General features: G+C 34.7%; 3 protein-coding genes across 3 annotated transcripts; all 3 read right to left on the bottom strand.

Moving 5' to 3' along the window:
* Positions 1-2,496: 2,496 nt before the first annotated feature.
* On the bottom strand, positions 2,497-3,975 carry BDCG_00068 (mRNA decapping hydrolase). Its single transcript, XM_045415575.1, has 3 exons — positions 3,762-3,975; positions 2,968-3,609; positions 2,497-2,892 (listed from the first exon to the last, which is right to left on the bottom strand). Exons 1-3 carry the CDS (start codon positions 3,826-3,828, stop codon positions 2,648-2,650), a joined length of 954 nt encoding a protein of 317 aa, XP_045271499.1. The 5' UTR covers positions 3,829-3,975; the 3' UTR covers positions 2,497-2,647.
* A 190-nt stretch (positions 3,976-4,165) lies between these two features.
* On the bottom strand, positions 4,166-8,211 carry BDCG_00067 (extracellular phytase). Its single transcript, XM_045415574.1, has 5 exons — positions 7,292-8,211; positions 6,938-7,146; positions 6,341-6,862; positions 5,206-6,258; positions 4,166-5,015 (listed from the first exon to the last, which is right to left on the bottom strand). Exons 1-5 carry the CDS (start codon positions 7,402-7,404, stop codon positions 4,924-4,926), a joined length of 1,989 nt encoding a protein of 662 aa, XP_045271498.1. The 5' UTR covers positions 7,405-8,211; the 3' UTR covers positions 4,166-4,923.
* A 609-nt stretch (positions 8,212-8,820) lies between these two features.
* Positions 8,821-9,852, bottom strand: BDCG_00065 (uncharacterized protein; the record flags this gene model as incomplete). Its single annotated transcript, XM_045415573.1, has 4 exons — positions 8,821-8,931; positions 9,051-9,328; positions 9,458-9,529; positions 9,699-9,852. The coding sequence occupies 4 exons, from the start codon at positions 9,850-9,852 to the stop codon at positions 8,821-8,823; spliced, it is 615 nt and encodes a 204-aa protein (XP_045271497.1).
* Between the last annotated feature and the right edge of the window lie 14,300 nt (positions 9,853-24,152).

Raw genomic sequence — 24,152 nt, 5'->3', positions numbered from 1 at the left:
TAAGAGAGATTTAAAGCTGTAAATTACTCTCTTGTCTTAACTAGATAGATAGTATAAGAAGATTCTTCTTCTAGAGTAAATACTGCTTTAACATATTTAAAATCTGCTATAAAAGAGATTTTAATCAAGTGAGAATGTTTTTTATTCTGAAAACTCATTTGATATAGTAATATTATAACAGTATTAATTTTAAATTATATCTTAAAATAAAGTGATAAAACTAGAGAATTGTATTTTATAAGATCTTCATCTTCATGAGTAAAAGATGAGATTATGAGATAAAGTATGTATAATAATTTACTACTCACTATTAATATCTGAAAGAGAGATAAAGAGACAGACTAGCTTCTATCTCTTAATATTTTAATCTGAAATATGAGATCTGATTAAGTTCACAGACTGAGAATTATAATAGTATAGTAATATATTAATATAAATAAACTGAGTAATGATAGAAATTAAGCAGAAGTAGTTAAATAAATAATATAGATAATGTTTTATAATAATAATCTTATATCTATAAGTCTGCAATCTTTATACAGTAGCTGTTATTAAAAGCTGTAATTACTATCTTATCTGAGATTCAATTATAACTGAATCTGAATACTAGAACATGTATATAGACATGCTATTATATATAATATTATTTTATAAAGTTAAGTTTTATTCTCTTCTAACTAGCTAAGATAAGAGAGAATAAAACTATATAAAGAAGGAAAAAGTAAGTGTTCTGAGAATTACACAGATATAATGAGAAATACGCGTATAACGGGTAATATGAACATGTAGTATAAATATGTAGTACGTAACAGTATTCAATGAAAGATTTAATAGTGTATTTAATAAAAGATTTCAAGAGTATATTCAATGAAAGATTTAATAGTGAATTTAATAAAAGATTTTAATGATGAATTTAATAAAAGATTTTAACAGTGTATTTAATAAAAGATTTTAACAGTGTATTTAATGAAAGATTTAATAGTGAATTTAATAAAAGATTTCAACAGTGTATTTAATAAAAGATTTAACTGTGAATTTAAAAAAAGATTTTAATAGTGTATTCAATGAATAATTTAATAGTGAATTTAATAAAAGATTTAATAGCAGATTTAAATGTGAATAATAATGAGATTATGAATTCAGTTCTTCTATTTCTTTTATTATATATTTTATCATTATCATATTAATTATCTTACTTGAGAATGTTATATTGAATAAAGTTAAAGCTGTCAGAGCTGAAGAAGAGAATATAATCACTAACATTTAAAAGATCTGTATAGAAGAATTAATTATAGAAATTATAGATTTATTCTTCTAATTCTTCTTCTTCTTTTTACTTATTAATCATTTTATCATCTCTCTTATTCTTTATCTTATTAATAATTACTTATTTATACAATCTGTATAAGATGTCAGACTCAGATGTAGATATTCATAGATATTAAGAATTCTCAGACTGAGTCTCTATATTCTTCTTATTTATCTACTTCTTTATCTCATCATTGATCAGATTCTCTTCATTATTCAGAACTTTTAAAACAGATAGTTTAAAAAGACTGAGATACAGAGTAGAAGTCTCTGTACAGACTTGTAAAGCAGTAGAACAGCAGATATTATAAGATATATTAAAAAAAGAATTAATTGATATATATAAATTTAATAATAAAAGTAAGAAAGATGTGTATTTAAATAATATTTAATTGAAAAAGATGTGTATTAAATGATATTGAATAATTCTAGAGAAATGCAGATATTTTGATTTTTTAATAGTGTTTTACTACAATAATTTTCAGAGAGAACTGAGAAAATTCTGTTTTCACAAGTAATATATTCACTACAATAGTAATAGAGCTATCAAAAATTCTGATCCTGGTTTCAGACACGGTTACACAGTCAGTTTAATAACAGTGAAATCAGAAGAAGTGTAATTATATAAATATCTTATATATTTAAAGTATCAGAACTTTCAGATCTTTCACTGATATTTTTTTATAAGATTTTATTACAGAGTCAGAGTGACTGATAAGCAAGCTTCTATTTAGAGACTCAGTGTTTACTTAACTGATTAAGACTCAGTGTTTACTTAACTGATTGATTATTTTCTCTATTTCTTACACATTGTTATGTGTTTAGATATCTCAGTAGATAATCATTTCTAATGAGAAGATAATGAACATTTTTCAAGTATAAGAGGCCTACACTGAATAGATCAGTATAATATTTATAGGTCTTATATAACAAAGTGAGAAATGTTAGAAAAGAAAAAGAATGAGAAAGTGTGAGAATCAGCAATTGAAGTGAATATTTATACATGTACGCGGTGGAACTTCAGGGCAGAAAAATAGGAATTCTGTGGGTTTTCAGAGAGAATGGGAATCTATGGAATGTGATTGATCGGGCGCAGCCCGCCACAATTAGTTTTTTCAATTATCTTTGTATTTATACAATTTTAAAAGGGAAATTTATATATAGTATTACATATAGTTACTATAATAAGTGAGAGTGACAGATTAATCAGTCTTGCTTTGGAATTCTTCTTTTACTAGTTATATAGCTCTATCATATAGAGTATTCATCTATAACAATTGAAATAATAAATAAAGTAAACAAGATCTATCTAGAACAGTTTTCTTTATCATTCCTCAGCTCAACCTATTTTGGGCTGCTCACCTCGTTTTAAGAGTTCAAACACCGTTTTCCACAGGTCACTTTCCTCACCTATGAAGTACGAGAGCGAAACATCAGCCATTCCAGCATTCGGTCCACCGCCCATAGTTTCTAGCTGCGAGATTATATTCTCCAAACCAAAGGCCTTCCCCGTAGATTGTGTAGAGCCACCTTCTAACATTACATTGACAACATGAATATGAAGGTGGTAGTAAGTTGGTTGGTCTAGATGGTAAATTAGTGCGCGAACACAGAAAACAACTCCTGGCGCCTTATGGCATCCTAATGTATAATACGTACAATGGAGATAGAGCTTCAGCTGGTCTCGCTCAAGTTGGGGATAAACCTTCACGACCCCGTCTAGCACCTTCTCTCTCATATGTTTCAACCATGGGATATGCTGTTTCTTTAGGTCTCTCAGGCTCCATATATCACGTCGCTCCACTAGACAAAGAAGACGGAGAGTTCCTATTGTCTTGCGGTCCCAGTTAAGATCGGGCAACAGCAAGAACCCTTCAACTGGGTCAGACACTCGAATTATCACATCCTCCTGCTCCTTCCGCCCTTCGATTATATTATACACCCAGTTCAACCTGCCGTCCTCTCTTTTGCCCTGCATATAAGCGCGAACGTGGTTCGCATATATCTCTGGCGTCTCCGTAACCATGCGCACATTTTGCGCCGAGTATTTCAAGATGTGCTGCTCCGTGCAGGGCCAAATCAGATTTAGTTTTAAGTCTGGTGGGGAAACATGATTTTGTCCAGTTGATGCAAGGTACCAGCGGTATATATCGTTGGCCCCAAGGATAGCCACATTAGTTAACGCAGCATGAAACGCTTTAATGGACTCCGAATCTGAAACGAAAGCCGCTCTTTCGATGATTAGTATGCCAGGTGCATCATTGATGGATCCGAGGATGGATATGCGGCGGTCATTTTGATCTATGGCAGTGGAAGGATGGATTAGTCGAGAGGAAACCACAGGCTGAAAAGAGACAATGCAGCGAATGGCAACAGGGTTCATGTCATTATGAATGGGCGTTTGATATGCCGTAGGAAAGTGACTAAGTAAATGGAGTGGAAGGAATGCCAACCTTGGTTGAGCAATCTCTCTATTTTGAATTGCGGGATCAAGCTCTCCGCCTGTTTATATTCAGCCATCGAGTTAAATAACCCGAATTCCCACTGCAATGAATAGTTTCTGTTTCACCAAGCTCGGAGCTTCCCGCCTTGGTTAATCTGTGATTATGCAAATAAATCTTGATGTGGTAACTTACCTATGTCTGCCATCCCATCTGATTGTTGTAGCTGCTTCGGCTAGGCAGTTAACTACTGCAGTCACGTGTCTCACATTCTATACGAACACCATCAATGTTAATTCTTCTACAGATTATAGCAAGTTGGCAGCTACTACAGTTAGGCGTCTGTACTAGCTCTTAAACCTTGAGAGCATCTCAAGGCAAGGCAGCCTACAAGCTTTCTGAATTGACCCTAGGTAGAAAGCTTCTCTACAGCGTATATCCATACTAATTAGCAGAACTCGACAATACCTCCGATTGTATCTTCTACATGTCATTCCCGAGGCAACAGACAGCCAAACATTCGCGAAATTAAACTCAGGCTGCCAGGCAAGCATCCTCAATAGTAAAATCCGAGGTTTGGGAGGTTGCCCAGCGCTGTAAATTTCCTAATTCGCCAAAACGCTCTTTTCACTACTACCCAGGTAGGGTAGCTCATTGTGGGCGTGGCTACAGCAACTTGTCTATTTATGGCCCTCGTCTTGGAGAAGTTGGCGTGTTGGTCATTGAAACTCTCCTCACCTCCAATCTATTTTTTTTCATTTTCCCTCCCGCCGTTAGGGGATCTGTAACCTAACTTACCTACCAGCGTAAGTCGTTCCGCAAACAAATAAATAAATAAATAAAACAAAACGGCATTAACAACCGTTTTTCATCAGAAGAGATACTATTTTACGGATATGAATGGGGATAAAAGGTAGGATCCGAAGAAGCGAAAGAAGAATGTATATACATCAAGAATAAAGTTAAGGTATGAGGTATAAAAAGAAACAGCAATGACGGAAAACTAAAATGGAGGGGGGCTGTCTGTCCAATAATGGCGATGAGCAGTAAATTTACGCAGATGAGTGACGGATCTCGAATAGCAGAAACATTTGAAGTTGTTCTCTCAGTATATTTTCAAATACCCGCTGATGCTTCCGCATTCACTACTCTAAAAGAAAAGAAAAAAATCCGCCTAATGTATCTTCTTCCACTTATCTGCCTTTGATCGGCTGAGGCCAAGACACTTGGCGATCTTGAAGAAAATGTCGATGTTGTTGTAGACACCTAGATTTGCAGTGGGTTGGTATGTTAGTAAAAATTATTTTAAGCGTGCTTTTAACGCGGTCTGGTATAACACCTTCCCCCCCTCTAGGGATCTAGGGATTGAATGGCATAGGTGATATAGCTAAGGAAAAAAAAAAAAAAAAAAAAAAAAAAAAAAAAAAAAAAAAAAAAGAGGAAGTGAGTATCATACCTCCAAACTCTTTCTGGCACGGGCCCATGGCGAAAACGGGCACATCGGTCAAAGAGTGCACGCCCTGAGGCTCTGCAGCTGACAGAGTTCCGTTAATCACAAATCCAGAAACTCCATCCTTGTAGTTAACATAATAATCTTTGGATCCGTCTTCCAATGTCACCGCAGGCCTTCGTGGCCCATCCTTGTGGACTTGGTAGTTTTCTCTTCTATCCGGGTTTGCGCTGACTCCAGCGAACAGTGAGTAACGGGGATCCCATTGGGCAGGGAAATGGGCACCCCCGTTATAGTGGAATGATCCCTCGGTCTGCACAGTGTACTGTGACAGGCCTGATGCCTCATAGATGCCGACAGCATCGCGCTTGGCTCGGTCTGTATCTTGGGCGTTGAGGTATTCCGTGTCAACAGTGCCCATGACGTCGAAGCCGTGGCCGTGGTCAGCTGTTACGAGGATAAGAGTCTGATGGAGCTTCTTCATACGGTGTAGTTTCTCGACCGTGGCACGAACAGTGTCATCGAGCTCGAGCAGCTCTCCAAGAGCGCGATCGTAGTCAAGAGAATGCATTTGCTTGTCAATGCTGGCGGCTTCAGACATGAGGAACCAACCATCGTTGCACGTGCGAGTGGTTAGGATGTCAATGGCCTTGAGGGTCATTTCTTTGAGGCCGGGTTGGTCATCTGCGTCCTTCTCCGAACCATCTGGGTGGTTCTTCTGACTCTTGAGGTTGTCTGTGTAGATATTTCGGTCGAGCCACTTAGCCATGACACCCTTCGAGAATACACCCAACGCTCTTTCGGTGTTGGGGGCTTGAGCCAATGCAGTGTTGTTCCAGCTGACGCTGTATCCCTTCTCCGCAAAGAGCTTATAGTAATCTTGACCTAGATACGCACTTGCGGGAAGGAAGTCCTCTGCACCACCGCCGAAAAGAACGTCCGGTCCATCCCACTCAGTCCAGGTGTAATTAGTCGAGCCCTGGAAGTATGAGTCAATCACGTGCCCGGATTCACGCCGATCCTTCGTATGAGCAAGCAATGCAGCTGGCGTTGCGTCGGCTAGAAGAGTATTATGTTATTCCTTCTGTTCAACTGGAAAGAGAAAAACGAAAAGAAAATCCTAAGGAGCGGCAAAACTAACACAATTGAGCAGTGGTAACAATCCCAATACCAGCACGGGGATAAACCCTGTGGAAGATCTCGGCAATGGTCTCGATTTTGGGATCATCAAATGATGATGGAGAGGAATCCCTGTAGACACCTAGAGCATTGACAGTCGTTTTGTGGCCAGTGTAAAGAGAAGTGGCAGAGTTGGCAGAATCGGTAATCATCGAGTCCAAGGAATGGGTCATTTGATGACCGAGAACAGGGAACTTGTCCATCTGCATAGTGGTCTGGAATTTGCCGTTGACGGAACGATGGGCAATCATACGCGCAGCGGTGATCATGTTAGTGGTCATGCCATCACCAATGAACATAATCACGTTCTTCGCCTTGCGAACTGCGGCTAAGTCTCGAACGTGCCAGCTAGCTGTCGTTGTCTTGCCATCATAGTAGGTGAGGGTAGCCTCATAGTCTCCTGGGTGGTACAACGCAACGCGACGATAGATCTTGGATGAGACCTTGACCAATGAGGGTTTCTTCGCATCTCGCGCAAATAGGTCTTAACAAAGATCAGTATTCAGATCCTTGATTGAGTGTTCAATTGTATTTCTTTCGAATGGCCAAACAAACTTACCTTCATACCAACTGAAGTCCCATTTCTCAAGCTCGGGTTCTTCTACGTCAAAATATTCGGTAACTGGTTTTGGTTTACTGTTACGACCCTTCTTCATGAGAGTGAAAGTGAAGTTGGGATCCGGCTCTCCGTCGCGGGCCTCAGAGCCATTGACAGGCGAATGGACTTCGACACGGATGTCAAAATATTGTCCAGCCAGGAAATCCGCCCTGAATGTTTTTTGGGTTGAATTTGTTAGTTTTTCAAACACCACGTATCTTTCCAACTCAAGAAACACCGATTTGCCAACCAATGATTCCGAACTATGAATGAAGAACAAGAAAGAAAAAAAGAAAAATAGGGAGGAGAGCATACTGGTCTGGTGGGAAAACACAACCCAACTCAGGGCATCCTCCCAGGCGCTGGTATGTCTGCGCTAGACCCGCAGACGAGAACAGCGCAACACCGGCGACCCACGAAAACTTCATGGTTTAAAGAAGAATGCAGGCACTGCAATTCATAAAACGAATGGACAGCTGGAGAAGCACAGCACATAAAAAGAGAAACAGAAAGGAATTGAAAAAAAACATAAATATATATATATATATATGTAAAATAAAATAAATAAAATAAATAAAAAAATAAAATAAAAGGAGGTGGTGGCGTATCTCCTTTTATGCCGATTACAGCTGACTGAGGGAGTGGACCAGGAATGCTTGTTGCCGGGGTGATGCTTGATCTCAGAAGACCCCGAGAGCGTGGGTTGACGCGCAGAAGTGAGGGGCGTGCTTCTGCGGCGATAATACCTGTCAACGATGCATGCCGGAAAAGAGCTGAGGAATGGGCAGTTTGTGATTCAAATCCACGGAATGCAACAATGTCAGCGGTGCAAAAAGTGGATGCTGGCCGACGATGCTTCTCTGCCACACACGTGCATTGGCTAATTCCCCGAGTCTCAATAATAATGGTTGTTGCTAACGCCCTAAAGATAAGACGTGATAATCCAAGTCGCGAACGGGAGGGACCCCGCTCATAGTAATGAAGCGATATGGAGGAATAATAAAGACCTTGTCAGCCACTGTCATCACTCAGCAAAACCTGCTCTCTCTCTGCGTACAGACTGTACTCTATGTATTTTCAGCATGAGAAGGCCTCAGCAGTTCGCGCCATAGACTACCTCTGCTCCATTGTTGCAAAGGCAGGTCCAATCCGGGCGCTGTTGGCGGCCACTCAGAAGAAAGCTGTTCCACGCTTTAGTTGCCGTGCAACGTGCAATGTGCAATGTGCAATGTGCATAGGTAACGGTATGCGAAATAACAATGCCAAAACGTCCCGAGGAGCTTCCGCAGAATTTTGGCTGTTGTTATGGTTGCTCGCCCGTGGTTGTCTCGCCGTCAATTGAAAATAATGCGTTTTTCCCGCCTGTACACACACACCCACGTGTAGTCGATGCCGCCCTCTTGTTCGTAGTTGAGATCAAGCTTTGTGTTTGAGCCTTGGCCGAATTAACGTAGCGCTTCTAGAGCAGTCTTAGCGGACTTTTAGCGTGGCGTGGCCTTGAAGAACATGCTGCCAAGGCGGCGGGGCTGATATGATAAGATGCGTGGACTGGACGTATCCCATCTCGTGCATGAACCGGTTGTTGCTGTTGGATGAGGTTTTCTTTTTACCTCACGCATAGTATATACAGAGTAATTCTTACCAAAACCTTATCGTTGTGCAGCACGTGGTTGCCAAAGGTAAAATCTTCTATCCAATGTTCTAGAACTACGCGCCAAAGTACAGTACAGAGCTGGGTATAACTATGGTATCGCATAAATAATTGCATCAAGAATTGTTCAACAAGTACTCTGAGGCACCAAGAAATCAAGAAGTGGAATGGCATGGCCCTGCATTATTCTCATTTATGAAGATGCCGAGTTCCTGCAATCCTTTTGGGTCTCGCCCCTCTCTTTTTGCTCCATATAGACCCTTCCATTATCTTGCCGTGCTGGATTAGAGGGTGCTGCATGCATCTGTGCGGAAGTTAGCAAATGATCATGTCTTACATCCTCAACAGTGCCAGAACAACAAAAAACGACATGAAGATTTTGTTTGAGTGGTGAATGAACATAAATCACAGCTGGATACGCACCGCCTCAGCGAACCGAATCCACTCGCTGACGCCCTTAACAAAAGGGTCATCAGCGGCTGGTACTTTTTCATGGTCCCATACCATGAAATCCGAAAATGAACCTTGTTTTTCGACTACTGCGAACGACTTCCAGTAATCTTCATCGCTATCATCGTGATGATCATCATCTTCGTCTTCTTCCAGATCGAAATTTCGATGCGATCGCCCTTGGTCATTCTTCTTGGTTCCGGATTCCAATGCTGCTAGTTGGAGACTTGAATCTGTACTTGCAAGAACGCCTGTAACCGATTCGAAACAATATTTTTTAAAACGGAGTCAGATAGATTACTTGTTGTCTCGCCTTTTTCCCCCAAACTATGGTCCCCTATCAAATAATGGCGACGAAATGGAAAATGCAAAACACATACCCTCGTATCCCTCTGGGATAAGAACTCTCCGTCCCCTAAGCCTTCTACCTCGGAAGTATGCGGTTGCAGTGTCTTGTAGGAAAAGGTTAGCTGGTCTTCCATCTATTTGCCGAAGTGAAGACAGAATCCATTGTGATAGATGTATATAATGAAAATAAACAGATTAAAGACAGACGAGCAGAATCAAGAGAAAAACAAACAAGACAAAACTCGCATAAAAATGGGATTTCCAAAAACATACCAGGATTGCTCTCATCAACTACCGGATTCCAGTATCTAGCCGAGATTTCAACAGGTCCGTCATGATGAATCCGGCACGGAAGAATGTTTGGAGTAATTGATGAATTACGTTGATGTGAATCAGTGTTGTTCTTAGGTGGCTGTATTGCGAACATGTTTTTGCACCCTTTTTCGTTTCGGCTTCTTGCGTGTTGCGTGTACCTGGATTGCCGGGCTTGAATAGGTGCGGTAACTACCAAGTCTTGAAACGCAATGGAGGAAACTTTCTGATGCGCGTTTTTGGCGCTGTGTTTTACAGATGAGTCTTGATTGAGGCGTAAATATTTAATTTAGAAAAAAGAGATAGATCTTAGTGGGGGTTATCTTGTTAATTGTAAGGGAATCGGGGAGCTGGTTTCTGTGGACGGCTTGCGTGGTGATGCTATATCTTAAGTATTCGAAATTAATGCGTTTCCGGCGACGCGTTGGGCGCGTTCAACGCCGCTATCATCATTACATAAGCAGCCCTTTTCAGCTTCCATTCTGTAGGATAGCAGGTGTTGGGGGTCCCGCGGTTGGTCGGCCCTTCTACCAGCAGGCGCTGGTGGTGATTGAGCTCTTTTGCCCCAGTAGCCTACAGGTTATGAGACCGTTGAGCGTGAGCCCCGCTGTGGTCAACATGCATGGGTTCAATCCCAGAATGGACTTAAAAATTCCTAACAAATACCCTTGAACATTTTAACAGTGCTAAGAGACATCCCAGGAGTGTGCCCTAGAAGTCCTGTGAGCCCTAGGACTGACTGAGTCCATTATTAAAAGGAGCCATTGTGGGGAGGCCACTGAAGGGAGCCACTGAGGGGAAGTATTGTACTCTGTGGTAGCTGGTCCGAGGGGGGGTGTTGGGGGTCCCGCGGTTGGTCGGCCCTTCTACCAGCAGGCGCTGGTGGTGATTGAGCTCTTTTGCCCCAGTAGCCTACAGGTTATGAGACCGTTGAGCGTGAGCCCCGCTGTGGTCAACATGCATGGGTTTAATCCCAGAATGGACTTAAAAATTCCTAACAAATACCCTTGAACATTTTAACAGTGCTAAGAGACATCCCAGGAGTGTGCCCTAGAAGTCCTGTGAGCCCTAGGACTGACTGAGTCCATTATTAAAAGGAGCCATTGTGGGGAGGCCACTGAAGGGAGCCACTGAGGGGAAGTATTGTACTCTGTGGTAGCTGGTCCGAGGGGGGGTGTTGAGGGTCCCGCGGTTGGTCGGCCCTTCTACCAGCAGGCGCTGGTGGTGATTGAGCTCTTTTGCCCCAGTAGCCTACAGCAGGAAGCAGAAAACTTGACCACGCTAAGTGCGCCACTTGACCTCGTTACATAATCATGACCCCGACCTCGCACAATACAGTAATAATCAGTTGGTAATTAACTTTCAATCTTTCAATTCATTCATTCACTCAGCTTATCAATCAATCAAAGCATGTATAGCTGATTCATAATCAATTAAATAAATAGATAAATTAATATAGAATTTTAAAATATATTAAGATAAAAATATTTAATAATTGATTTTAAATTGATTTTAAATTGATTCTGAATCAATTCTGAATTGATTATAGTAATAAAAATAGATTTAATCTATATATTTAAGTAATTAATAATTGATTGAAAATCAGTTGATAGTTAATTTAGTATTATTATTAAATTCAACAATAATTTCAGTATTAAATTAATTTTAAATTGATTTTAAATTGATTCTGAATTAATTATTAATTAATTATAGTAATAAAATAAATTCAATCTATATATTTAAGTAATTAACAATTGATTGAAAATCAATTAATAATCAATTCAGTGTAAATTATATAAATACTTACTTTATTATTAAATTCAAGAATAATTTCAGTATTAAATTGATTTTAAATTAATTTTAAATTGATTGTAGAATTGATAATAAATAATTAAGTAGTTTCAAATTATAAGAAAAGATGTATTGAGTGAGATCAGATAGTAACTAGAAAGCAGAAAACTTAATCTCACTAAGTGCATTACTTAATCTCATTACATAATCATGACTCTGATGTGATTCAAAGGTTGCTTAAGTCAGCGTACAATTACAGGCGTACGCCGGCTTCTTATATATTGTAATATCATACACTAATTTAATTAGCAGCTGCTATGACCCCTTTACACTCATACATGTATGCTAGTAGTTCAGAAGCGGCCGCAGTATTATTCAACAGTTGTACATTCTTTCAAATCACATTCTCCCTCACCAGATTTGGTCATGCTCATGTGACCATGTTGTACACTCTAGCTTCATGTGGATTAGCTCATCACTAGTGTTTCATAATTGTGTGATCTATCTCTGATTCAGCTAGCATTCTGTATACACTCTCATAAAGAAACTTTCACTATATTACATTACTTATTTACTAACTTTTCTCATTCTTTAATCATCTTCTTCATTTTATCATCATTGAATGTTATCATTATTCAAGATTTCTATTTCTTCTTCTATTTAACTCTTTCTATCTGTTCATCTATCACATTATACATATTTCTGACAATGACTCTCTGTTCTCATAATAAGCATTATTGTAGTACTCATATCAGGCAGTTCATTAGCAGTAAGTATAATACATTATGAAACATAGTCAGAACTTGTTTATCTTCTAACAATTGTCAGAATAATGTATTATTATGAATAATGACACATCTTCTTCATCTTCTTATACACTCTTAACTGTTTCTTCTTCTCAGCAGATTTCTGATCATGTTTTCTGATATAATTTTACATGAACACAGATGCTGATATGTTTGTTTTTATTCATATAGAATCTTCATGTATTGACAGATCTGCATCTGTCAATGATAGTGAACCTGATGTGAAATCCTTGATCAAGAACTTGAAGAATATGATAATAAAGAAATTATCTATATCATATGTGACTGAGTCTTCTATACTCTCTCTTACCTCTTCTGCTACTTCTTTCTCTGCTGCTTCTCTCTCTATCTCTTTCTCTGTCACTCTTTAATCTTCTATACTTGTCTCTGTGTTTGATTCTCTCACTCTCACTATCTCTGTTTCTGCAATCTCTACTTCTGTTACTTCTGATTTTACTGTCTCTGTCTTCATTACTAGCTCTTCTCATTTTAAGAAGATATTGCATAGACTCAGTGAATCATGTCTCTCAGCATATACACTCTCACTCTTCTTATCAACTCCCAGAATGATTTATTATATGAAGACAGTATATGACACAACTATCTAAAGCTCAGTCACAGATGTCAATTATTATATTTATTTTAAATATTTGTAATAAGACAATTATTTATTCATATCAGAGAATTACTTCCTCTCTCAACAGTGTTAAGATTGTAAGTCTTTTTCTTTTTCATCTTTTCTTTCTGACACTGATTTTCCTGTTTTTAGAGGAAATTGTTATGAGTTTTGCTGTGCATGAAGTCATGACATTCACAGACATTAAGAAACTTTTCACAACTGTTAAATTCAATACTGCAGATACATTCACTCTGACTAATATCTTCAGAATGATCAACTCATATCAGTTTATTCTCTAACAGTTATTGTTCAACTTCATAATGCAGATAAAGAATATTCATGTTTTCAGAAACAGAAATGCGAATATTGTACTCTTTTACACCCGCGGGTGTGAGACTTGTACATCTTGTCTGAGATGTTATCATGAGAATGAGCTGTTCACACACTGCATTCTGCTTTCTGCATTCTCTCATGTCTCTCTCTCTCTTCCTGAGGAGTCTCATGCATGTTGTAATTACATATACAATTTGAAGACCAGTAAGTGTTTGTTCAGTAATTATTATCCCTGCTTTTACAATTTTCATATGCTAACAATGATTCTTAGTTGCTTTGATATCAGAGGTCATTCTGATCAAAGATAACAACATCACTGAGACTACTCTCTCTCATTCTCAAGCTTCTCTCATCACTTTCTCTCTCTCTTTCTTCTCTGTGAGGAAGATTGTGTGCACACTGAGTTATAAGTGTTCAGTCTCAGATGACTCTCACTGTCATTCATTCAGTTCTGTATCTTCTTCTTTCATTTCTTCTGTCTCTGTTCTCTCTGCTCTGGCTTCTGATTCTGCAGGTTCCATGCTCTTCTTCAATTTCTCTACACATATGCATGCGCATTTCTATATTAGCATTCCAGTCAATCTTGCAATAAATGACATTAATGTTATACACAGAGCAGTAGAGGAATCAGAGACATGCACAGTATTATTGTAAGAGCAGCTTGCAGCTCTCAAATCTCTTACAGATCTCAAGTTTTGAGATTTTCTTTGTTTTTGACATTTTTCAGATGACATAGCATTGAAAATAGATTAACATATGATATATAAAAATGAATGAGATGTGTATGATAACATTTGTCTTTTACAGCTGATTCTTATGATTGATGATCAATTCATCATCTCTTTTCTTATGCTTTTTCTTTATCTGCTAGCTACTACTCTTACATGATCTCTATATGATACAGTGTTCAGTGACTAGATTTGACAGCTTTTATCTTTTGTGATTCTGTCTCATGCATTATACTGTCTCTCTTCACTCACTCAGATCACTACAGTAAACAGCTCATCAAAACTAATCTCATCTGATCTCTGAGCATTCTCAGAGATTGAGATAACTTGATCTCATACATCTGCAGATGTTTCAGATAGTTTGTCCTCTATAGTCTTTACAATTAAACTGATGTAAACAGTTAAATTCAACTCTGAATTTCTTTTTCTTCTGCAATCTGATTCATATGCAAGTCTGCTACTTTAAGACTGCTCTTTGTCATATTGTACTCACTATCTGCAGCACATTATTATACAATCAGCTACAGTCTCATCACTTATTAAAGTATAGCATTTATCTGATTTCTTCATTTCTTCTCATTCTTTTCTTATAATTATGAAAAGATTGAAATAAGTGAAATCATCTGATTTATAAGTGTCTATGATTTCTCTTACTTCACAAGACTTTTCAATTGTAAGTCTCTTCTTTTTCAATACTGATAATAGTGCTGTAGATAATTATAATTCACTCAGATCTTACATCTTTACTTTCATAAGTTATGAATTATTGATTAAGTTGTGTAAGATTCATCTCTCTAATTCTTTCAATATGTACATTTTCAGAGAATGTGATTTGAGTATCTTATATAGCTCAAATCACCTAGATTGAAACTTCTCAGAATTCTCATTGTATACAAGAACTTATATTCTCATCTTGAGACTCAATTTCTTAACAAGTGAGTCTCATATTCTTTTTGATTGAATTGCTCAGTTCAGAAGTAACTCATTAGCTTTTACACATGCATGACTGATCTCTTTCAATCTTAGTTTCATGTTCACAACTGCTGCGTCCGCAACTGCTGTTCTCTCTCTCATCTTTTTCAAAGCATTCTCCAGAATGCGCGGATGCAATCCATACAACAGATAGAATGATGAACACTTGAAGACTGCATGCTGTTGAATCCGCGTGGTCAATAGTGCCTGCCCGAGATATTCATCTCATAGTCTTATAGGCTTACTCACTAGATATTTCATCAGCATGTTGTTCAAGATTTCATTCAAGCATTTCATCTTTCTGTTTATCTGTGAATGATATGACATTGTTCTACAATGTCTTGTCTGTAACTGACTTATAAAATGTCTTATCACTTCTTCTACAAGGTTCACACTGTTATCAGTTAGAATCTCACACAGCATTTCATAGTTGACATAGATCTCATTATGTAGAAACTTTGCTATCATCTTCTCTGTTATCTCTGAAACTGCTTTTATGACTGGCCAGTCAGTAGTGTAATCAATAGCAGTGATTATTCATCAATTTTCATTTGACATTTGTAGTAATATATCTATGAGATTCATCTCTCATTATTTGAATAATTGTATCATATACTTTATCTGATGTTATACTTTCTCACATTCTAATTCTTTCTTAGATTCTTTCACAATCTGATAATTCAGACACTTATGAGCATATGTCTGAATATTCTTAATCATGCTTGATCAGTACACTCTTGATTCAAGTACACTCATGAGTTCAGAGCTTTCTAAGTGATCAAATTCCTTATACATATAAGTCACTAAGTCATATCTAAATAAAGATTCTAGATAGAGAGCTTTCATGTATTCTAGATCACAGTAAAGCATAATGTTATTTTTCAATTTTCTCAGCTTGAAGTTCAGAAGCATCTCTTCTACTACTTTCATAAGATACTTATTATCTGACATCTTATCATTCTTTAAGCAAGAGATCATGACATTTACTCATTCTGATTCCTTGCATTCTCTCAGTGTGTTTAATGTGAATGTTTCTTATACCTGGTTCACAGAATTCTCACTCATGAAATCAAGTCTGTAACTGATTATATTCAGCATCACTACATCTGATTCTTTTCAGTATTTAATATGAAGATTATACACTTGAAACTCCGAGATTCAATATACTAAGTGTTTAAAAGGTTTTATTATTAATTATAGATAGACAAGGCTTTTGTAATCTGTGATCACTGTTATTATATACTTATTGTTAATATATCTATCTCATAACATCAGTATGTGCTTGATTACTAGCAATTTCTTTTCATACACTGAGTAATTAAGCTCAGCATCTGATAGTTTTCTATCATTATATATTATCAAGTGCAGCTTGTCATTCTTACTCATCTGTAGAAGAGTGTCTCTGATAGCTCATTCAGATACATTTATCTCAATGTAGAAAGGTTTATCACAATCTGATTAAATAAGCACTGAGAATATTGTTACATATTCTCTCAGTGTGAGAAAAGTCTCTTCACACACAGTATTTCAGATGATTGAATAAAACTTCTTCTTTCACAGATTTGCATTCATTTCTCTTAAGAGATCTGAGAGTGATGCAGATATTCATACAAAATTCTTGATAAATCTGCAGTAGTATGAGATTAACTTAAGAAACTGTTATACATGATATACATTTCTCAGCTGCAGTTAATTCACTATAACATTCAATTTCTTCAGAATGAGATGTATACAGTCATCACTCACTATATATTCTATAAACTTCAACTCTTCTGTTTCAAACACACACTTGATTGATTTAGTATAGAGCTTATACTCTGTCAGAGTTGTAAGCACTTTATCAAGATACTTCAGATATTCATTATATAAGTTTGAAAAGACTAGAATATCATTGAGATATACAAGACATGAGATTTCATTCTGTTTATGAAGAATTATATTCATCATTGTTTAAAAGATAACAGATACATTTGTCAGACTGAATAATATTACTAGGAATTCAAACTTCTCTCATTGTGTATTAAACACAGTTCACAGAACTGACAGTTCATCTACACAGATCTGTCAGTATTCTGAGAGAAGATCAATCTTCAATAAATATCAGGTGTTTTCAATCATATTCAACTGTTATTGAATTTATGACAGTGAATATTCATTCTTGATCATAAGCTTGTTAAGTGCTCAGTAATCAATACACATCTGTCACTTCTCACTCATCTTTTTTATGAATAGAACTGAAAAGCCTCACATGCTTGATAAGAATTATATAAGATTACATTCTAGAAGGTTGATAATCTGACACTTCTATTCTTCAAGATACATTTATAACAGAGAGTATACATTCTGATTGACTGGTTTTACATCTTCTATGTCAATCTCATGTACAAATTCTCATTCTGACAGCAATTTCAGTAAAAGATCTGTTCAGAAGATCTTTTCATACTTCTTCAGAAGCTTCTTCATACACTTATTCTTTCATATATTCTTTATCTTAGTTTTCTTCACTTCTGAGTTTCATATGATATATAGAATACTTTCAGATGAGATCTTGTAAATTATTCTCTTTGCTTGTTAATACATAAGCAGATTTAATCCTTCTATATCAGAGATGTAAAATGTTCTTCTCATATCAGTTGATAGAATCATATGAATCATTTTCTTTCTATCAGTTAACTATATATGACATGTACATCATTGAATCTGCAGGTTGAATCTTTGAAATCAATCAAGTTCAAGAATAAGATCATATTTCACATTCTGCAGCTCTCACGCTCAAATATAACAAGATCATTCTTCAAAGTGCAAGGAAACTCTTACTCTTGCAGATGATATTAAATATCAGTTATCAGATAATCTTATGCATTGAGAATTCTTCACTCAGCAGATCTCTTTCAATCTTCAGATTATATAATTATTAATATATTGTATAGAAGCTTCTGTATCTGCTAACACTTTTACAGCTATCTCTCAATTCTTATTCAAGTGCTCTCTATACATTAACATTTCAGACCTCAAGACATTGAGATGAGTATTTACTTCATTCTCATCTGCATCTCAGTCAGGAGCCTGCTTTCTCTTAGTATTTACAGAATTCAGAGAGTCATCTAACACAGGCATCTCTTTCACTTTGAAGACTTTTCATAGAATATCAGTGAGTGTCTTCAAGCTCACTGATTCTGCTAGTTTTTTGACTCTCTTACTTCTCTTGACTGCACACACTGAGTGCAATCTTTTGCACTATGATTTTAACATTCATAGTTGAAGCAAGCTCAATGCTCGCGATACCAAGGTTTCCACTCAGAGAATCTCTTTTTCAGGGGATTCAGTGCTTTAGCAATAGCATTCAGATCTAAATTCATCACATTCAGATGTATAACTTGTATTATAGAAGTCTGATTATTCATTCTTCACTGAGACATACTCAATTGCAGTATTTTCTATCACAATTGACTTACTTATTCTCATACAATGAGAATGTTGTATACTTCTTTCATCATGCCTGATTATAAGATTAAGCATTTTCATTTCACTCTCAACTCAGATGTAAGATCATGAATGAAGATCTGTAAACAGAAAGATGTTAAAAGCTCTTCATTCAACACAAGATAGTATAAGCTGAAGTGTGTGAAGTATGATGTAAGATCACTCACTTATCTACACTCAGTGAAGCATTCATAACACTTATCTTATATATTCACTTTCTCAAAGTTGTGCAAGATTCATTTGAAAAACTCATTTCATATTCATGAGAATGAATATCACTTCAGATCTGCAAGATTTATCTTTTTATCAGTCATTTATAATAACTTCACTTTTCTGCATAGAAATGTGGCAGATCTTAAGACTTGTTGAAATTTCATTAACTGTCTGTCTGTGAGTTCTCATTCAATTCAATAATATGATTGCATCTGACTTAGTCAGCTGATTGCAGCATTATTTTTTCAGTTATCATTGAAGCTTGATAACTTCAGTAGATCTCTCAGCTTGATGTATTTCATACTCAGATTCTCATCCTGCACAGCAGTCTTCAATGATGTGTACACTTCTGAAGAGATCATGAATAATCATGATGAGATCTTCAGGTTCAGTGTAGTCACCTGTCTGTGTAAACATTCAGTCTTCTGCTACAGGTCTAAGATCTGGTTTTCTCTATTCTTATTGATGATGATGATTGTGTCAGTGAAGCTCTTCATAGTGAATGCCTGATTCACAGCAAATATCAATTGTTATTTAACTTCTGTCTCAGCCTGCCACTGTGTATGCAAGGCCTCAATCTCATTTAGAATTCTTATACATGTACAGAGCTTCAATTTCAGTTCAGCAGTCTCAACTGCTTTTCTTACTGCTTTAAGTAAACTCTCTGAAAGGTTCTGCATATCTTTCAGTTCAGATAGCAGAGAAGAATATTGTTTATATCAGCTAGAGAAGATATTCATTTCAGTGATTTCTGATTAATTATACAATGTCTATTATTATATCACTATATCACTGTATTATTATATCACTATATCATTCTATTACTATATTATTATATGATTTCTGTTATTATCATACAACTCTGATGATGATCACTTTTCTCTTTTATTTCTTTAAGTGAAGAGCAGTCTTCTTTAAATCTGATTCATCACTCTCATTTCTTTTCTCACATCTTATCTGTTCACATACATGACATTTGCCTGAACATGGAGTTTTTCCTCAATAAGTGAAGCAGTATCAATCAGATGCTCTTTCACTCATCACTCTTCATATACTATCTTTTGAGACATTCTAGAATCACACTGGCATGATAACTACAAATCACTTCATAGGTGGAATTATCACACTCTGGAGAAGCCTGCACTTCTCATCAGTTTTTAGACATACTATCAGATGTGATTCAAAGATTGCTTAAGCCAGCATACAATTACAGGCATACACTGGCTTCTTATATATTGTAATATCATACACTAATTTAATTAGCGGCTGCTATGGCCCCTTTACACTTGTACGCGTACGCTAGTAGTTCGGAAGCGGCCGCGGTATTATCCGACAGTCGTACGTTCTTCCGAATCACACTGACCTCACACAATACAGTAATAATCAGTTGATAATTAACTTTCAATCTTTCAATTCACTTATAGTCTCATTCATTCAGCTTATCAATCAATCAAAGCATGTATAGCTGATTCATAATCAATTAAATGAATAGATAAATTCATATAGAATATAAAGAGATATTTTACAGAATTTTAAAATATATCAAGATAAAAATATTTAATAATTAATTTTAAATTAATTTTAAATTAATTCTGAATTAATTCTGAATTAATTATAGTAATAAAAAATAGATTTAATCTATATATTTAAATAATTAATAATTGATTGAAAATCAGTTGATAATCAATTCAGTATTATTATTAAATTCAAGAATAATTTCAGTATTAAATTAATTTTGAATTGATTTTGAATTGATTCTGAATTAATTGTTAATTAATTATAGTAATAAAATAAATTCAATCTGTATATTTAAGTAATTAATAATTGATTGAAAATCAATTAATAGTCAATTCAGTGTAAATTATATAAATACTTACTTTATTATTAAATTCAAGAATAATTTCAGTATTAAATTGATTTTAAATTGATTTTAAATTGATTTTGAATTGATTGTAGAATTGATGATAAATAATTGAGTGGTTTCAAATTACAAGAAAAAATGTATTAAGTGAGGTCAGGTAGTGACATGAGCTACATTTGCAAGGTCAACTTACATAATGAGATCAAGTGAGCCACTTAGCGAGGTCAAGTTTTCTGTATACATAGTAGTGGCACGGTCAAGTAACGCACTTAGCAAGGTCAAGTTTTCTGTATACACGTAGAATAGTTGAAGGTTGTATTGAGATCTATTTACAAAGAACATAATATAGTGATGAGTCACGTGATCTAGTGGAATCGCTAACCGCAACGGCTGTAAGAGTCAACACTCCCTCTCAAGATAATAAGAATCACATACAAAAACACTCAAATCATCAAGATAGTCTGTCAAAATCAAATACAAATGTAAAATTAAACATTCTCAACTTTTATACTGTAAGATCTAGTAAAATCATGAATTATATAAATATCATAGTATTTAGAGATTTAGTGAGTTCATTCACTGTTATCTAAGTAGTGAGAATATATTTTAAATCAATGATTCTCTGATTTAACTGTTAACATGAAAAATGAAAATGTAATATGTTTACTTCAGACTGTAATAACTATCATCTTTGTAAGATTTATAGCACTCTTATTATCAGTGAGAATCTGTATCAGAGATATAGTGATGAAGTCAAGCTCAATTATAAGATTTCAGATTTATATTATCTTACAGATTATCTTACTAAGAGCTATATATTCAGTTTTATTAAAACTTAAAGATATACAAGATTGCTTCACTAAATATCATAAAATCAGACTATCTATGAGCTTAAAAATATAGCTGAATATTGATTTTCTATCACTATTTAAGAAATCAGTCTAATCAGAATCTGAGTAGTTAAAGAGTAGATAGAAATTATCAGAGAAATCAGAGATAATGAAAAGATCAGTAGAAATAGATTTCTTATACAGACTGTGTCTGTAGAAAATACTCAGATTCATAATCTCTTTTAAATAATATATAATGTATAATAGAGTCTTTTAATATTAAGATATTGAATCAATATTCTGTTAAGTAAGTAGTAAGACAGTATAAGTAATATCAGAATATATTTTAACTGTAAAATATTACAAGTAACTTATATTATATTAATATTACTGAATTATGAAATCAGTCTCTTTCTCAGATATAGAGAAATTATTAATACAGAATTCATTCTTTATTAATATTCTAGTAACAGCTGTTAGACTGACCGTGTGACTGTGTCTGAGATCAGAATCAGATTTTTTAATAGTTTCATTATCAATTTAACTGATCTCATTACACAGTTTTAACATTAGATAGTAGTCTCATACTGTCTCAGTGAGACTTACTGTCTACTCTTGTTACATTTTTCAAATAAGATCATGATTTTCACTTCTCAATTTAAATTATTTTTATTGCTTTAAATGACTTTAAATCTCATTTGAGTGTTATCAAAAAGTGTTACTTTTTAAAAAATTAAAAATAGTCTAAAAAAACCTTAAAATGTCTAAAAATAGTAACTTTATATCAAGAATGAGACTAAATGAGATTAAATAAGATCACTTTCTTATTTTTTTCAAGTCATGATTTCATTTTAAGATCTGATATATAGTCACTTTACATGTTTTTTTAATAGCCAGTCCCAGCGGGATTCACATCAAGAAATGTATAGAATCAGACTAAATAAGATTAAATGTGAAATTCATGATTCTGACGGCCAGTCTAACAGCTATATTATCAAGATAGAAATTCTTAATAAGATATTTAATATATTGACAATGTATTAAATCAATTCTCTTATTCAAATAATTAATCTTTATACTTAAATACTTGATTAACTGATGTAGATTCTTAACTTTCAATTTCTCACTAAGTATACTCACTAGTCAATCAGCATTCTCAGAAGCTTTGAATATAATATTAAGATTATCAATATAGATTGTTATATAGAGGTGATATCTGAATATATAATATTAAAGTACTGAATTATAAGTGTTAACTATAAATTCAAGATCACTTAACAGAGTTATTAAGTAATTATATCAGATCTTCACTGCAGAATTCAGACTGTATAGACTATTCTCAACTGTGTAAATAAGTGTTTTCAATGAATCTGTCTCAAATCTGATAAATTATCTTATATAGATCTTCTTAGTGAGATACTTATAAAGATATATTATTACTATATTCATCTGATAGAGTATTTAACTGTGTAGTATTGCTATTATAAAAAGAATATAATTAACAGTATCAGTGATAACAGAAGTATAAATCTCTTCTCTAAAATTCTTCTTAAATCAGTTATTACAAATCACTCAATATAATTTTCTAAGAATATTATCAGAATTAATATTCAGATTCACAGATCTATCTTTCTTAAGAAATACTTAACAGTCTGAAGTAATCAGTTCATCTCTTAAGATATCAGATCTAGAGATTAAACTTCATATATTATATCTCTTCAGATCAGTAATCTTACATTATATAAACTTCTTTTAATAATCTTCTATTCTCTTTAACTGAGATATAACATTCTTATAGAACTTCAGAAGATTGTCTGTAATAAGACTTAAAGTATAAGTAGTCAGCAATTTCACAGATTATAATTATATAGAATTCAGATCATCAATGTCAGAGATATCTTTATTATTAATTAGATAAATATCAGACTTCAGTTCAATAATATAATTAATGAGTTTTACAGATATAATAACTGGTTTTTCAGTGATCAGAAATCTCACATCACTACTAATAATAATCTTATCAGATTTGAGATGTTATAGATAATATATTAATATGTCACTGAATTCAATAATATAATAGAAATTAGTACATGAAGAAAGCTTATCTGCAGACTGCTGAGATTTATACAAGTGAATAAAAATCTCTGTATCTAATCAGTGAAAATGTCTCACATTCAGTGAGATATTCATAAGTGTATATTAAGAAATCTTATGTAAACTTGAAATCACAGAAGTCTCTGTAGTAGAGAGTTAAAATTTTGAGTTATAAAGAACTGTAGATATGAGAGTATTATTAATTATTATAATCACTGTCTCTAGAACATCTGCTCAGAACTTCTTAGAGAGATTATCTTTCAAAAGAGCAGCTCTAACTCATTTTATAATAGTATGAATTTCACATTCAGAAACATCATTCTGATGTGATAAATGTAATACTGTTAATTCTCATTTAATATTATATAAATTCATAACTGTGTACATACATGTGAATTGAAAAACATCATCAATATCAGTTCATAGAAAAGCAGAGACTGTATATCTGAGATTACTCATGAATCTGAGTCATAACTTAAAGTATTGAACAGTCTTATTCTTGAACTTTAAAAAATATACTCAACAGTAGTGAGTTATATTATAGATAATAAGTATTCAGTATCTGATTCTCTGATGAGACTCTAAGAGATAGTTAGAGAGATCTTTTAATATACATCTATTATCTATAAGATTAATATAAATCTTCTCAATGAGTTAAATAGATCTAGATATCAGTGTTTTTAAA

This window comes from Blastomyces dermatitidis, assembly GCF_000003525.1.
Source record: "Blastomyces dermatitidis ER-3 genomic scaffold supercont1.1, whole genome shotgun sequence".
Taxonomy (NCBI): Eukaryota; Fungi; Ascomycota; class Eurotiomycetes; order Onygenales; family Ajellomycetaceae; genus Blastomyces; species Blastomyces dermatitidis.
Note: the sequence above shows the minus strand (reverse complement) of the source record. Positions and strands in the feature narration are given on the sequence as shown.

What these genes read in the sequence shown, in the direction of transcription:
- BDCG_00068 (XM_045415575.1), bottom strand. Translation starts at nt 3,828, where the DNA reads ATGGCTGAATATAAACAGGCGGAGAGCTTGATCCCGCAATTCAAAATA. An exon ending in AGAGAGATTGCTCAACCAAG is followed by an intron (nt 3,610 to 3,761) that starts GTTGGCATTCCT and finishes CCACTGCCATAG; the next exon opens with ATCAAAATGACCGCCGCATA. An exon ending in GCTGAAGCTCTATCTCCATT is followed by an intron (nt 2,893 to 2,967) that starts GTACGTATTATA and finishes TTTACCATCTAG; the next exon opens with ACCAACCAACTTACTACCAC.
- BDCG_00067 (XM_045415574.1), bottom strand. Translation starts at nt 7,404, where the DNA reads ATGAAGTTTTCGTGGGTCGCCGGTGTTGCGCTGTTCTCGTCTGCGGGT. An exon ending in TGTGTTTTCCCACCAGACCA is followed by an intron (nt 7,147 to 7,291) that starts GTATGCTCTCCT and finishes AAAAACATTCAG; the next exon opens with GGCGGATTTCCTGGCTGGAC. An exon ending in TGTTACCACTGCTCAATTGT is followed by an intron (nt 6,259 to 6,340) that starts GTTAGTTTTGCC and finishes ATACTCTTCTAG; the next exon opens with CCGACGCAACGCCAGCTGCA.